The sequence below is a fragment of the Aedes aegypti genome, chromosome 2 (genome assembly GCF_002204515.2).
Source record: "Aedes aegypti strain LVP_AGWG chromosome 2, AaegL5.0 Primary Assembly, whole genome shotgun sequence".
In the NCBI taxonomy this organism is placed as follows: domain Eukaryota; kingdom Metazoa; phylum Arthropoda; class Insecta; order Diptera; family Culicidae; genus Aedes; species Aedes aegypti.
This window is the reverse complement of record NC_035108.1, coordinates 343,130,876-343,148,009: the sequence shown is the minus strand read 5'-3', so window position 1 is coordinate 343,148,009 and position 17,134 is coordinate 343,130,876. Positions and strand designations below refer to the sequence as shown.

The 17,134-nt window shown below is 41.9% G+C and overlaps 1 protein-coding gene across 1 annotated transcript; it reads left to right on the top strand.

Moving 5' to 3' along the window:
- Nucleotides 1-256: 256 nt before the first annotated feature.
- Nucleotides 257-16,490, top strand: LOC5569018 (serine-rich adhesin for platelets). Its single transcript, XM_001658229.2, has 6 exons — nucleotides 257-735; nucleotides 6,169-6,572; nucleotides 7,939-10,548; nucleotides 12,174-12,400; nucleotides 12,459-12,797; nucleotides 13,691-16,490. Exons 1-6 carry the CDS (start codon nucleotides 645-647, stop codon nucleotides 16,131-16,133), a joined length of 6,114 nt encoding a protein of 2,037 aa, XP_001658279.2. The 5' UTR covers nucleotides 257-644; the 3' UTR covers nucleotides 16,134-16,490.
- Nucleotides 16,491-17,134: the final 644 nt, after the last annotated feature.

Sequence of the window (17,134 nt, the reverse complement as noted above, 5' to 3'; positions counted from 1 at the left end):
AGACGACCTCAATCATAAAAGCACATGGTCAGCGTTATGCGTTATTAAACTCAAGCCGCCAAAGCTGAGACGCCAACCGCCCCATCAGCAACGCTAAGCGACGCTTCGCTTCCCAACCGAACGTAACACCACAACGAACGAAAACGTCCAAAAGGGAACGTCAGAAAAAACTTGTTTTGATCGCTCTTCTCGCCGTCTTCTCATCATCCCCCGCTCGCTACGTCTTCCCATGTTTAACAGCAGCCAGACATAAACCAACGGTTGTTGGGAAACGAGCCGACCCCAAACAGAAAAGAAAAAAACGCGTTCGTGGCCGGTCACAACCTTGGCGAAAAGTTCGATTTGGTTTTGTTGTGTTAAAAGTGTGAATTCGCGAATAATTTATTATCAAACGTTGTGAATTATGTAGTTTGTAAGCTGTGGAAGGTGAATGAAGTTCGAGAGTTAAGGAAATCGTGAAGAAAAAGGCGAAAATCCGACATGCAAAGTGGTGGAATTTGTGCGATTCCCAGAATCAAAGTCGCAACAGTGTCTTCTTGTTATTGGTGATTGTGTTCTTGAGAAGATCCTTTACGTTGGAAAGGAATGCAGTTTTGAATCTGAATTGATTTCGAATCTATTTGCCGAATAAGAGAGAACGAGTCATGTCGACCGATTCCGAAAGCCATGGTAGCCGTAATTCGGCTACCTACTCGATAAGATCGCTGGACGATGTCCCGATTCGGAAAAGTGCAGGTTGGTACCCGACTACAGTAACTTGAACACATATTCGTACAGGACATTGTACTACTTAGGATTAAATGATGAAATTTTTATATTAGCATTTATAATAATTTGACCAGAACATCGATGTCACTGAATTGATTCAAATTTAATATGTCAAATCGATTCACCGATTAAATCGATGTTTTTGAATCGATTCGAATCAAGCTCATATGAAAATTTACAAGAACACGTTTTCAAAATAAGACCTAATGAAATTGCATATGGGATGATTCAAAAATTACTTAACGCAAAATTTTCCAATTTCAGACCCCCTCCCTCCCCCACGTAACAGCTTTTGTATGGAAAACTAAAATTTTTTGTATGGACCGTAACACTACGGAGGACCCCCTCCCTCCCCCTATTGCGTTACGTAATATTTGAACAATCCCTATGACACTTCAAGGCTGACTCAAAACGATGTCAACTCATTAAAAAATTCTAGTTAATTACATAACTTCGAATCGAAACAAAAAATCGAACGAACAAAATCGATTCACTCGATTTTGAGTGCTCCTAACATCGATTCAAAAAATGGATCAATCGATCAATCAAAAAAAATCGATTTTTGGAACATCTATTCAAATTCGATCATCGCTATTTCATTTAGATTTTTGCAGATTTACTTCCATATTTTCCAGCCATTCTCAACAGATTCCTGATGAGATCTTTCAAGAATTCAAGACGAGATATTTGAAGAATAATGAATGGCGAGGTTCTTTGAGTATTTTTGAGCAGATGTCTGTTTAGTTCTTAAGATTGTTGATATTTTTTAATGAATTCCTGTGAAGATTTTTTAGATTTAAGTCAAATTTGCTTAATAGGAAAACAATCCATTTTTTCGCCGACATCGTTTCTGTCAAGATCTGTTTAGACTCAACAAGAGTTTTATCGGATCAATAATTAACCAGCCCTGGGCCTTGTCTAAAGCATAATTCTGAATGCATTCTTAGAAGAAAACGCGAAAGTTATACGAGAAGCTTAACGCATCCCGAAAAGGCTTCGTGCCGCGAGCCGGATCGAAAATGTGTAGGGATAAGGATGGAAGCATCTTGACGGACGGACGTGAGGTGATTGAAAAGTGGAAGCCGACTACGATGAACACCTGAATGGCACGGAGAACACAGGCGCATAGGGTCACGACAGCGAAGGAAGTTACTACGTCAGCACGGCTGATGAAGGAAACCAACCTGTTCCCACATTGAGGGAGGTTAAGGTGAATATGAATCGAAGCCAAACTTCAAATTTTCAAGAGCACAAATCTGAAGAATCGAACTCCCGTTGGAGCTGAAAACTTAATCGATTGGTCACCACAAGCTAGTGACCAATCGATTAAGTTTTTAGCTTAAACGGATGCTCAGTTCTCCAGATTTGTGCTCTTGAAAATTTGAGGTTTGGCTTCGATTCATCTTCACCTTAAGGATGCCATCAACCAGCTCAGTTAGCGCTCAACTTCCGAGTGGAGCAGTCGCGTTTCGCACAAAAAGTCTACGAAGTTAAGCACTGTTTCCTCCAAGTCGTTAATTCTCGCTGGACATCGCCGAGCCACTTCGTATCGAGTTCTTCGTTGCCGCAAGAATACTTTTCGAATCGACTATTCGAAAGTACCAAAGAAGCCAAGCTATCATTTTGTGGGTACTGTACTCGGGTTGACTCGCGAAGATGTCGCGAGAATCCAGACAAGTCGAAGTCTAGGTTGTGCGTTCGTGAAAGTGAGACAGCTTGAAGTGGTATAACGAGTAGTTTCCGAGCACGACAACAAACACTCGACAGAGGTTGACGGAAAGGTCTACCCACTACGAATCGTATTAGAAGATGGAGCTGTAGAGGTAAAACTCACAGATCTATCAGAAGATGTCTCGGACGAGTGCATTACCGAATTCTTGTCTGGATATGGTGATGTTCTATCGATACACGAGCTGATGTGGGATGAAAAATATCACTTTGGCGGCATTCCGACTGGAGTGCGGGTCGTGCGGATGATGGTTCACACCAACAATCCATCATTCGTTACAATTGACGGAGAAACGACAAATCTGTCATATTTCGGACAGCAACAGACATGTAAGCACTGCGTTGAATATGTACACAACGGTATTACTTGTGTGCAGAATAAAAACCTGCTGGTCCAAAAAGCATATGCAAATGTGACGAAGCAGACTTTACCCAAACCAACACGACCAAAGCCATCCGATCCAAATTCATCAGGCGAAGTTACAATCTGTAAAAAACATCCCTATCGCTCCTCCATCGGAGCCGCCGGTCACTCAAACACCGACAAAACTGATTCCCGAATCGTCAGCTAGAGCAATGCCTCCACCAACATCGACGACTACCAACAAGACGCCGAAGCAACGCTCAGAAGCGGACTTCCCCCCACTCCCTCCCCCTAACTCAACGGATAACGCAGATGAGAACGCTCTCGGATGTGGAACCAGCACACGAAGACCGGCATCTCCTGAAGGCATCGAAAACGAGACCGATGAATCAACTTCGATGTATGTGAGAAGAGTTCACAGGCGACCGCCGGGCAAAAAGCCTTGAAATGATCGTAGCGACTTCTTGAACGACGAAGATATCAGAACATAGATTTCATCATGGATTATACTTCGTATAACATTGCCACAATAAACATCAACACTATAACCAATGCGACTAAGCTCAATGCTCTTCAAAATTTTATTCGTACCATGGACCTCGACATCATATTTTTGCAGGAGGTTGAAAATGAACAACTTTGTCTTCCCGGCTACAACGTAGTTTGTAATTTGGACCACATGAGGCGGGGGACAGCTATTGCGCTGAGGGTACACATTCAATTTTCCTCGGTGGAGAAGAGTCTCGACGGCAGGTTAATAGCTCTACAAGATTAATAACACTACTCTCTGCAACGTGTATGCACCATCAGGGACAGCAATGCGTGCGGAAAGAGAACGATTCTTCAACAATACGATCGCGTATTATCTTCGGCACCACACCGAACACGTAGTCTTGGCAGGAGACTTTAATTGTGTGCTTCGGAAATGTGATGCAACAAATAACAACCACAGTCCGGCTCTACAAGCGACCGTGCTTCACATCAAATGGAGAGTCACTTCACTCGAGTCGAGAATTGTCACCTCGCTATACGAGACCGACAATTCTCACCTCACGCCACTCGTAGAATAAACCCAATTCTCCTTTACGAACCTTTCTCAACCCTCATTGGAGAACATCGGACAGACAAAAAGGAATGAAATAATTATGTCGTTTTCGTTTTTAGGAACTGGGTCGGTGATCAAGACATAAACAAACAAACGTCAAGCAAATTGTAGTTCGGTCGAACCTGAATCGGGTTGGGGTTGGAACTGTGATTCAGAACGGGTTGCGCCAGTTCCAACCTAGGTTTAAAAACGAATTCGACATTAGACTATTTGTTTACTACATCTGCTATGTTAACAATATTAACGATAGAATTGATGTAAGTGGATTAGAATTTGCGTTGAATTGCGGAGTTTAAACGAATTATTGTAAATAATACTTTTTAAATCGCACGAACTTTGTTTTACAAAATAAAAACAGCTCAAAAACAACAAGGAAAAATGGGCATCAAAATGGGCCCGGAGTGGTTGGCCGCATGTAAAATAGTATGCACTCTGTCTTAAAAAACACCAATGATGAGCGTAGTGTTCGGGTGTTTAAATGTCACTAAGCTCTACAGAAGATTATTTTGATTTTAGCAGAAAAGAAGTACAAATAGACAATATCTTGAAAATACACATTGATATATTTTCTCCTATCCGTCAGATTGAATTTCTCTCTTCAGCAAATTTCTTTATTATGATTTGAAGAATGAGTTTTTACTATGGGATAATAAGTTTGTACTTGCATTCCAGTACTATCGTGTTTGAAACATATCTCAAAATTTCTCCATAGTAATTTCCATACAAACCTACATTGTCTTTGGGCCACCTTTAAATCACCACCTAGAGAGCTGAAAATTTCACAGAACACTTTTTTTACGGTAAGGATGGTAAGGAACATATGGGTGATTGGATTCTCATACATTTTTAAATGTTGAACCGCCCTAGTTTCCCAATGACCTCTGAAAAAATCTGAACACAGACCTCGATAGGTATTTTTACGATGAAGAACATTGCTAAAGACTGCTGAGAAATCCGATGCTTGTGAAAAAGTTATTAAGCATCGACTATTCAGAAATTTTGCCCGATTATATTATTACTGTTATTCCTTTACGAGTTAACCCTCTCATATCCAACCCCGCCTTTAAACGGGGTACACTTTGGAAGTTTGTATATTTTTTCGTATTATTGTTTTTTTTTTTTATTCTCGCATAATCTGTGATCTCGCCCTAAAAGCCATTGGTAATCGTGTGTGTAGCTTGTTGTTACCGAGCAAACGAAGGGATTTACACGTTATCCAACAATGCAACGATGAAGAGAAGATCCGCATCTATCGCCCAGTGGTGATAATTTCAATTCTGGGCCATTCATTTGCTTAGGAACAAGGAGCTACACACTCGGTTACCAATGGCTTTTAGGGCGAGATCACAGGTTATGCAAGAAATGGTTGAAAAACTTTATTTTTAATAACTTACAAATGGCTGGGATTAATTTAACGTGTAATACAAAAAATATACCTTTTATTTTTTTCTACAATCAACCTATCACAGAAGAAGAGCCTGGTTGTATTAAAATAATTTCAATCCTGTTTTTTCGTTAGTTAGTTACATGGAAAATAAAATATGCTCCAGAAAAAAAAATGTTTTCAAAAGTACCGTAAAAACTTTCTTATTATTGCCAAAAAACAATAATCAGAAAAGGCTTCAAGAAAAAATAAAAAAGGATGAGGATGTTCAAAAATAAAAATTAGAAAAATCAAAAACCAAAATTCATAAATTTTTGAATAAAAATAAATCATTGCCCAAAACGAGTTTAGTACTATTTTAGATAACGAAAAATTATGTTTAGATCGAAAATAAAAAATTGGGTATTAGAGAGTTAATCAACGTCTTCTTGTCAATTGGTTTTCATTGAATAACTTTTTCCACAAGCGTCGGATTGATTCGCGGTCTCTGCCAATGTTCTTAATTGTAAAATTCCTATCGAGTTCAATGTACACAATTTTTAAGGATGTCGATGGGCGATTTTTCTTTGAAAACATAATGTTTTCATAGAAAATCGCGTGAAAATTTTGAAAGGTTCGTGCTAGACTATAGTTTTACTGATCGAGCTGAAATTTTGCACAGTTGTTATCGGCGAATGCAAAAGTGGACTGGAGAAAAATTTGAATTTAGTCCCTCAACTAGATGTGAAAACAGTGCGCTGTACGAGTATTAATTTGAGTCAATGTATTAAGGAATCGCTCATACGATAAAATCAAATTTATATGTGATACATATTTCAGTTCAAATCATCCGGGAACGCAGTGCGGATTTGATCCAGCCGGGTTCACCTCGCAAGAAAGGAGTCATGCAGATAACCAAGCTTATTCTCAAGGATCCACCCACGAGTCCGAAACGGAAGCCAACGCCGATGGTAATCCGGTCAATTCAGACCTATACCAGTTCGGCGATCATAACCGAGAATGGTCAGATTTTACACGATCACAAAAACGCGCGTGGACAGGAGGAAGATCACCCGTTGGTTGGTATGAATCGAGAAGAAGGGTACAAAATTGTACCTCTGCCACAGGTAAGCTCCGGTCGGCTCAAGGAGGAATTCGAAGCAAAGAAAAACGAAAGGAATCAAGCCAGTAGCGAATTCCAAGATTATTTGCTGGAGAGTTTCAATAAGGAAAATCAGCCGAAGGTAAGATTATATTGACTTTTAATTGTAGGGGTAGTAGCAGGACTCTAAAGAAACTAGGCCACTATTTTATTACATGTCTCTATAAAGTATCTACATATTTTAATAATAATAGAAGGTCTTCAAAGTTGTATTTTTTAACCAAAGCGGTTTTCAAAGTACCGTAAAACAGGGTGAATAGAAAAAGTGGGGCGAATAGAAACAAAGTGACCTACAGGTAGAAATGCGTCTATTATGTAAAGATAAACTTAAAAAACCTACTGACATATTTTTTTTCTATTAGTTTAATAGTAGCAGAGTATCGACAGACTATTTTCAAATCATAAATTTTGCTACATTTTGCTTAAACAAAATCAGAAAAAAATATTGAAATCTCAACCATTTTTGATAGCTTGAAACATCCGCCATTTTTGACAATTTGCAACATGATCAAAAATTGAAATTGTTTTTAATAATTTCGATTTTTTTTCTTCACTAGGTGAATTCGTTATGATATTTCTTTTCTTCAAGATGCACTCGAACAAGTGTTTATTTTTCAATTTAAATGAAAAAATATTGATATTTACTGAACAGTGTTTCTATTCGCCCCATTGCGGGGTGAATAGAAACATACAACATTTTCACAAATATTTGTACGAAATAATTTTTGTTTTCTAACGACAATTGGGGTCTCGGCTAAGGAAGACGGGACCCATATTTGAGAGTAATAAAAATGGTTTTTATCTACACGGTTTAATTTGTACACATTCAATTATGTCGGAGAGTGTTTCTATCGCCCCATTTTACGGTATTTTTTTACATCCTCTTGCAGTAAAACACTAATGAAAAAAATCTAAAGAGAAACTGTTTCTCATGTTTAACTTGTGGTCGGGTTTTACTTGGGCCCTAATAAAATGCCTGGTTGAATGACCCGATAAATGCTTACGAAAACTCATATCCTAGTCACAGCTTTGTTGTTCTTGTTTCCTCGTTTCTGTTTGCTCTCTTACTGGTCCGTCCCTGTTTTGTTCGTATTTGGTTTCCTTCACGGTTAATGTCGTGGTTTCTTCTAATCTCTTTGTTCAGGTATAAGGTCTCTAAAAACCCTTGTTTCAAGACACTCAGTCGCTACTTAAGCCTGATTCGCTACTGACAAGTTATTTCTTGGTCTATCTTGATGCATTGAAAATTTCTGCAAGGAAGCACTTTTTTCTGATCGCAGTACGCAGTCGAAATGAGATGTCAAATGGGTGTCGCTGTAGAAAATTTCTGCAAGGAATCGGTGAGAAGTTTCTTTAGCGATTCTTGTTCAGCAGCAAATCAGGCTTTAACGTGTTATAGATGTTTATCGTGAGATAGATGTTTTAATATTCAATTGTGTTCATTTCAGGCGGGAATCGAGATCTCCAAAGCAACCAGCGTTGTCAGTGCTAACTCGAACCAGCCTAGTGGAAGCGAAAAAAGTAAATCTGACAGTTCTGTCACAACCGGAAGTAGCAAAAGTGGCAGCCAAAATCCAACAGCCAGTTCCTCAACTTCGAGCAGTGCATCGAAAAGTGAACACAAATCGGAGGAAGGGAAGTTTGTGGTCATGCCTGAGAAGGTTGAAGAGCCGATTGTAAAGCCACCGCCAATAAAGCATCCTCAGCGTCCGAAAACCGCGGACAGTAGAAAATCTCTTCCGGAAGCCAAGAAAGAGAAGGAGAAATCGTATGATCCTCAGAAGGCACGAGAGTTCATAAAGGAACAACAAGCGAAGCGAAAACAGGAGAAGAAGACAACCGGTCCTCAACTGACCGAAAAGGAGTTGATCAAGAAGCGGTTAGATGAGCTGAAGAAGAGCACCCAGGTCCTGGTGTCGAAAAATGTGCAAAAAGCTCGGAAGCGATCACTTTCGGCTTCGGGGACTGGAAGTCAAAAGTCCGGAACAGGTCCAGTGAAAGCTGCTACAGAAAGGAGTAAATCGCCTCCGACAAAACCCCTGCGGAAATGCTCATCGACATCTTCGCTGAAGGCAGCTGTCGTCGCTCCGGAAGTGGTCAAATCGGATTCTGGTAAGTCGTCAGCCACCAGCAGGGACTCCAGAAGAAGATCATCTTTGCTGAAGGCGAATTTGACCGAAAAGATGGGAATCATGCGAAAACCAGATGAAGTTGCTCTGGAAGAAGTCATGATGAGCCCTTTGAGAATCCGAACACCTCCTCAACAGCCAACGGTTCCAAGTCCTAAGTTTCTTGAACCGACCGTTAACGAATCGATACGGAGTGTCCACGAGAAGAGTGTATCTGCTTTAGAAGAGGAACTGAAGCTTGAAGTTCCGGAAGTGAGACTTGTCCCTGACACGACTATAAAGCCTCAAGTACTTCAAGAACCTGGTCCAGCAGAAAAGAAAGAATTTAAACCTGTGCCGCCATGGTTGAAGCATACGCTTCTGCAACCGGATCCCTATCCCTTCATAATGGCCGTCCGGAAGAAGTTGGAAGCCATTCGCAGCTTGAATCCCAACACGACCTCACGCCCCGATGAATCAATCATTCCCAAGAAACCAGAAGAGACTGCCAAGCGACCCAAAACTACCAACAGTCAGAAGTGCCTTGAGTATTTGGACACGCTGAAATCTGTGCCTTACGTGAACAAACCGCCGTCCGAGATTGAGCAGAACATTTCCTCAGTTTCGCTTCAACACTCGGATTCCAATACTACCTCGGAGATTAGCTCAATCAAGTCGGATTTTGTCCTACCATTGCCCCCTTTGAGTAGCACCAAATTTGACACCCCACAGGCTGCCATCCGTGAAGCCCATAGACCGGAAATGACTGGCCCTATCAGTCCCCTTTCCGTGGATCGTATCTCCAATATGAAGATAACTGCCAACTGTTCAGACCTTGAACGAAGTGTCAATTTCAACCGCGGAGACCACATGCCCTACGCGGACAACATCCCAGACCGCGTCTCGTTCAACAATCGTCACGTCCAACCGGATAATCTCCACCAAAGTCAACTCAGCCTCAACACCTCCGATAAGCAACGAAACTTCCTGCAGAAACCCCCAGCCGAAAAGACCACCAAGGAACTCGAGTACCACAAAATGCTGGAAGCCTTCAACCGCAGCCTCACACAAGTCATCGAAGTCAACCAGCAGCTGTACTCGGCCCTGAAGAAACCAGCGGACCCCGTCCCATCGGAACGGATCAAAATTCGCGACGAAATGACCCAGACAACACCGGTTCCTTCAATAGCCGCCAACGCTTCGGCTAATTCCAACTACAGCGAGGACTTTGAACGATCCGACGATTTAAAACCCCCATCGGTCCAACCTCCGCCGGACTCTACCCAGTCAACACCGGAGAAAAGTTCCACATCCCTGACCACCACAACCTCCTCCTCTTCAACGACCGCGCCACAAAGCTCAACCAGTCCGGAAGAGAGCCCCACCGGGAAGAACCAGTCCAGCGGATCCCACTCGCAACTGCTCGATTCTCGATCGCTCAGCCTGTCGGACAGCCACAACACGATTCCTCCCATGCCGGATGAATACCTCCCCTCGTTCGAGGAAAGTCTCCGTCAAAAACAACAGCAACAATTGGCGAACCAGAATCGAATCGAGTCAAGAGGTCCAAGCCTGTCCAGCATAGAAACGCAAATCAGCGACGAAGCCCCGGCGGCCGAAAGCCTCCGAAACACTCACGAAGACCACTCTAAGAGTCTGGAATCGATCAGCATGCACGTGACGGAACCCAGCGAAGCACTGAACGATCAATCTCCTAAGGAACTCGCTCAGGAAGCGGAAATGGAGGTACTGAAAGCGGCGTCCAGCTCCAGTGGTGCGGATGATTCCGAGCATGAAGCGTTCGAGAGGAGAACTGATGATGGGGGGAACAACGATACTACGATGGGAAGCGACATCATGGCTGCTGTGTTCAACCGAACCGATATGGAACTGTCGATCATGTCCACCACGATTTCGGAGACGAATTTGAGCTATTCGTCGATCGGATTGGTAAGTAATTACTATAGGCGATCCCTTCTAACCCGTATAGGCATGAGTGAAAGCTCAAAAATTGCTCAAAACAGCTGTGACTTCGTTCTATAATCACCTTAAGGCCAACAGTGACTTCAAATGCATCTGATAGGCATAAAGTAGGTGATATTTATGAAAATTTCAATTCAAAGTCCAACTGTTAGTTGTTGGGTGTGCTGATAAAAATGTTCATTTAAACTTGTTTAGCATTGTTTTCAAGTAAAGGTATGAAACATCATTTTGATTCAAATTTCGAACAGCACGAATAAACCGAATTCAAATGCATAATTTTGCAAATAAATTTATCTGAGCTACTGACCTTGATCTAGAAAATTATCACTACTCCCGAGGTATAGAATAGATTGAAAAACGTAAAAATCAATTTTAATCAACTGCCATTTTCGGATAGTTTCATGACACATTTCAGCGAAACATTTCAACCAAATCGCCATACAAAAACGAGTGTTTGGAATATGAGTCTATTCGGAATTTGAGACAAAACGGTATGATGAGCAATCCTCAGGAAAATAAGAAACATATTTCAAAATAATTTAAATACGCTTAACAGTGCTTGGAGTACGGTCGGTGTACCAATAGCTGCACAACGGGTCTACCCCGTTTGGCATAATGCCATTTGGCATAATGCCATTTGGCATAATGCCATTTGACATAATGCCATTTGGCATAATGCCATTTGGCATAATGTCGTTTGGCATACAGTCGTTTGGCATAATAGTCGTTTGGCATAACAGTTGTTTGGCATAATAGTCGTTTGGCATAATGGTCATTTGGCATAATTTGAAAAAGTAAGATACTGTAATGGTACAGTAATATGCGGGGCCATAAGATGCGTCATAAAATACTATGTTCCTTTTTTTCAAATTACATGGAATAACTTAGGCGTCGGATACATTTTTGTTAAAAATGCTCTATAATATCCCGGACATAATGACCCCGGAAGTCATGTGTGATGCAATTTCAAAAGAGCTTCATTGGATATTGGTTTCCTTGAAAAATGAAGATTAGAAGTATGTCCAATCAATAATTGACAACGGAACATACAATCTTGAACTGTTTATCCACACCCCTTTGCTTAATGGAAGGAATTTGATCAAATTCAATGTTTTTCATAACTATGCCAAACGGCTATTATGCCAAATGGCGATTATGCCAAACGACCGTTATGCCAAATGGCATTATGCCAAACAGCTATTATGCCAAACGACTGTATGCCAAACGGCATTATGCCATACGGCATTATGCCAAACGGGGTAGACCCCTGCACAACAGCGTATTCGTATAAAATCGAAAAGTAACGCCTGCCGAATTATTTTTACGTCATCTGAAAGCTTTTTATCTTGGTTTTGTGGGAAAAAAATAAAACAACGAAAACCATGTTTGTGCCACTAGCACTAGCTTCACGGCCGATTGGTGTAATATTTATTTATTTTGATGATCATTACAACATCGTACAATAGTCGAACGATGTACAGAAAACCGATTGCGGTTCCATTAATTAATTGAAAACATAGAGCATATAGCACAAGATGTCCACTTTATAAAGATACGGTTCAGCCCATAATCTCAATTATGTTTATTTTCAGTACGATCAACTTATTCAAAGCGAGAAATGCAGAGGAGACCAACTGGCATCTCAAGCGAGACTCAAGGAAAAGGCACTGCTCAACCGAACCAAAGGTCAGTTGGCTTGGTTGGAACTTCAAAAGCAACGCTATCGGGAACGAGGCATGATGGAGCAGATCAGCGCCATCAAAAAGAAGCAACGAGCTATCCTGATGCGCCTGGAGAAGGAACGAGCCGATTTGAATAAGTATGCTTCTAGGCGTTTTCCTCTTCTATAAAATACGCAACTCCTCTCCTCATTTTAGATTCAAAAAATTCACCCCGGATGTATCCTCTCGTAGCACTGGCGTCCGTTCGCCGATGACTCCCAAGTCGTTGGAAAAGTTAAACTCGTTTTCCTCGCACCAGTCCAATCAAATATCGCTGAGAAAATCGAGCAGTGGTAGCGGAAGGAGTGACCAGCATAATTCTTCACTTGTAATCGGATCTCCAGCGGCATATAATGGCGATGTGACGCAGTCACAGCAACAGCGAATGGTAACGAGAACAACCACCACGACTATCTCCAACGGGCAGATGCAGCTGATGACGACGACGGCGGCAGTTCGCGGGATGGAACTGGAACCGAGCGAAAGCTTGGAAAAGTAAGTACTCAGTTATCTTTGGGAAGTTCACTTAGCCCTTTCAAATAGTCTGGATGCTTCGCTAACGCATTTCCCCAAGAATTGCATATTATTTGAAGGTTTAAAAAAACTTGACATTGATACACCGAGAGACGACTGGTTCGTTGATACTTCTTGGTGATTTTGTTACGTAGAAATTTCTCCGAACGTTCTAGTAAATTATCGAAGAGCTTTTGCTGCAGCTCATGAAAAATTTAATCGCTAAATCCTTAAGGTGACACGGGAGATCGTGTTATTTTCCCTATCTTTTGTCTCACTCTAACAATTATCATCAAAACTTTGTGGAAGCAAATCTCAAGTTTTAGTGAACCGATGAAGCTGCAAATTTATTGGGTTGTGCACTACATATATATCATAGTGATACATTTTTGCATCGATATATGGAGTGGTTCTTGAGATTTGCTTCTTCAAATGGATAGGATGATTATGATGACGTCCCGTGCGGCCTTAAACAATTAGTTCCAGTTTCCTTCGCGGCCGTTGCGCATGGCGGTAGATGGCGCTGTTTTTCACCGCACACCATTTACAGTTTTGTAAAACTATCGCATATCGTTCTGTTCCATAGCTGAGCAATTACTGCCTCATCATGCTCCTTTTTCTTTCTGCGATAGAGCCGTTTTTCGGCTGCCCTTGCTTCCATGTACCGGGGTCGGCACCATTAGGTATTGACTTTCAAATTTTAAGCTCTCGATTTGTGCATATTGAGAATGATTAGCTTATTCCAATTCCCGATCATTGGATCCCTATGAAATTTCGATTGCTCCGGTCAAACCCAAAGTAGCATCTACGAATCGTACGATCAACTATGCTCATGCCCACGATTTTTAACAATTATATTGTCTGCTTTTTTCCAGCATCCTACAACGACGAGAAGAGGAACTGCAAAAACGGCGCCAACATGTCCAGACGCTGCTCGAGTGGCACCAGAAGCTGGACCGCGAAGAGCAGGAAATTCTGGACATTGAAAGGAATCTACTCCGACATAACCAGCGCAAAATTGCCGAGAGTCAGGCAGCCGACGAGAAAACGCTCAGCCGGATCCGTAGCATCGAGGCCAGTTTGAAAACGTTGCAGCAAATTCCGGAAGCGAAATCACCGGGCCGCGATGAGGAGGATGTGCACGCCAGTGGAAGCAAACTCAATCGGTTGTGGTACCGTTTGACGGGAATCAAGGAAGGTCGATATGAACCCGAACGGAGTTACACCTTGACCAAGGAGAAATTGGAGCGGTTGTATGAGGATGCTAAACTGCGAGTGCTGGAGGGATTCAGGGAGAACATAAGCATGAGAAAAGCACTTCTGGAACAGTCAATGAGTGGGCTGAATAGTTCCGGGAGTACCGGTAGGGATGTGAGCGGAATCAGCGAGACTAAAAATGCTAGTTCAGAACTGGTTCAAACTTCGGTAGAATCTAGTGAAGGCAATTCGTTTCAAACGACGGTGAATTCGGCTGAAGTGGCACAGGAACCTTTGGAAAGCGCAAACAAATCTTTGGATGTGGTTGAAGCAGAAACCAAGAGCGATGAACTGAAAGAAGAAAAGAGTAGTTTGATAGATGTAGAGGAAATCATATCACGGGTTAGCGACATCACTGATAACATAAATGGTTTCCTGTCGTCCACGACTAATATCGATGAACTGCTGCAGCATGAAGAGCAGGAAAAGCAGCAGCAGTCTGTTTCTGTAGAATTTCACACAATAGAAGAAGAACAGGACTCCGGTAGTCAACCAAAGATGAGTACCGATACCTATACTGTATCTTTTGATATTCCTACGATCGAAGAAAACAGGATGCCTCTTTCGGCGGAGGATAGTCAGCTGATGATTGAAGATATTTCTCTCCCTGCAATGATGAATGATGATTCTTTGCTAAATGATGATGAATCCATGACGGAATCAATCGTTGAATCCACCGAAAAGGTAACGGAAGAAATTCCTGAGCATAGTTCATTGGAAGAGGCCAGTTTATCGACGTCTTCGGCAACCACACCAACCACCGCAGAGGAAACTGAAACGGATGGCAATGAGGTGGTGTCTGAAAGAACTCCTCCGCGAAATTCGATCACATCGGAGCTTGAGAAGCGACTGATTATCCTGAACGAAAACTTGGGAGAACTCAGCGAGAGCTTTGAACGTGTCTCTGTTAGCAGATCCCCGGAGGTTCCAAAGGCTGAACGAGACCCTTCGCCTGACAGTGAAACGGCCACATCTCCCATCGTTGAGGAAGAGTATTCGACGGATATGGACTTTGCCGTAGATGAGCCTAGCATGGAAATTAAGTCGTTTCTCGATAAAGCCCAAGCATTGAAATCACAAGAATCTCCGCCAACTGGAGACATTGCAGAGAGTCATAAGATTGAAATCAAAATCCGCAACAAGAACGTGAATGAGAATTTTCCTCATCCGTCAACAGTGAATGGTCCTTCCACTTCCGGCATTTCCAGTTTCTCTTATCTCACGCCCCCAGCGCATGGTCCAAGTACTTCCACCCCGACAAATGTCGTCCCAAGTCGGATGCCGGACATCATCAACGAAGCCGAAGTTCTTCGCCGTCAGCAGCTGCAAATCGAACAGGAGATCAAACAACTGGAACAGCAGGTTGTGTTCTTTCGAGAAATCCCCAATAAGCCACCTCCGCCATACATCCCTCCTGCGAACGGAAGTCCCCTAGCGTTGATCTTCCCTTCAGAAGATCGTATCGATGAACTCATTGAAACACGCACCAAGGAGTTGTATTTCGATGAACCAATGGACGACAATCTTCGCCCCGACAACGTAACGAACATCTATGAAAAACTCATCCTGGACATGTGCAAGGAGCTATTCACAGACGTCCGCCCTCCAAAAGCAGACGTATCATACCGCACGATCAAACACGAGAAGCGTCCTCTGGCCTTCTACAATCCACCGGACCGCCTAGTCTGTGCCCAAAACTTCATGAAACAAAAAATCAAGCGAATCCTCAACGAGGACATCCTCCTCCAGCAGCAGCACCAGCAACAGCTTAACCTTCATCACTGTCCCATGCCGTTCCTGATGTTTGCCGGGAGCAGTGCCAAGCGCAAGCGGGACCAAGTGGACGAAATCCTGGCGCAGGAAATGTTCGATGAGGAAGCCCGCTGGACCGATTTCGACCGGGAGGAAATCGAAGTGAAGGAACGCATTGTCGAAGAGGTGACCAAAATGCTGGTGGCGGACGCCGTCAAGGACATGGACCAGGCGTGGAAGCAGAAGCATGGTGGGGAGCGTGTGGGCGACAGTACCTTGCATGACGAAAAGGTAGAGGAAGCGAACTGAAGTTTGAAACGTGTCTGATATATCTATAAGACAGTTGTAATAGAACGAAAATCGAATGTGATGTTTGAAAGTGCATTTCAATATAATACCTTTTTAAGGTTAGTCAGTAAGGTGTTTTTTTTACAATAGATTAAGATTGTATTTTTTATGTATCTGGTAGTATAAAATTATGTACTACTTACCACCCTAAGTATTACATGTTCACTTACTGAAATGGATTCCCAACGGTTTTAATTTTTGCTCAATTTTACAGAAGATTTACATTAGTTTGTTTGAAGATAAGATCTGATTATGGTTAGGAAAGACTTTGTACATTTTAGAGACTACACAAATGCAATAAACTGTCGAGAAAATAAATGATATCGTTGTTTCACTGTTTTATTGAAGCACTTTTCATACAAAAACAAGCTGAATTTCTGAAGAATGTAGCGTAAGACAGTCGTTCGTTCCTTCGCCTCTGCGAAAACCATACTGAGTATCCGACAACATGCAGATAATTAAAGGTTAATTTGGGAAGATTAAGTATTCAAAAAAGTTTATTTTGTCAAGGTCTTCAAATTTCATTGAAATCTGAGAGGGTGCTGCTAAGAGTGCAGTGATCCTGTCTTTACAGTGGCTTCCTTAGAGATGTACCGAATATTCGGCCGGCCGAATATCTCGATTTTTTTAATTTTGCCGAATATTCGTTCTGCCGAATAATAAAATCCGTTATTCGGCCGAATAGGCCGAATAGTGACCGAATAATAACAAAATAAACTAAACTGTAAAAAAAAAACATTATGTTTATGTAAGGAAAATTTAAAAAATCAATAATTTATTCAAATGATGACCGAATTTTTCTTTTTATGGACACCTTGAATAGACTTTGATGTCAAATATTGAAAAAGTGAGAATTTCTCTGTTCTATGGCGTTGCCGTTTTCTGCAAATCAACTTGTATCTCATCTTGCAAGAGCTGTAACGTACCGCTTGGATAGTTAGAAGCGTTTGAAAATTTGTTTT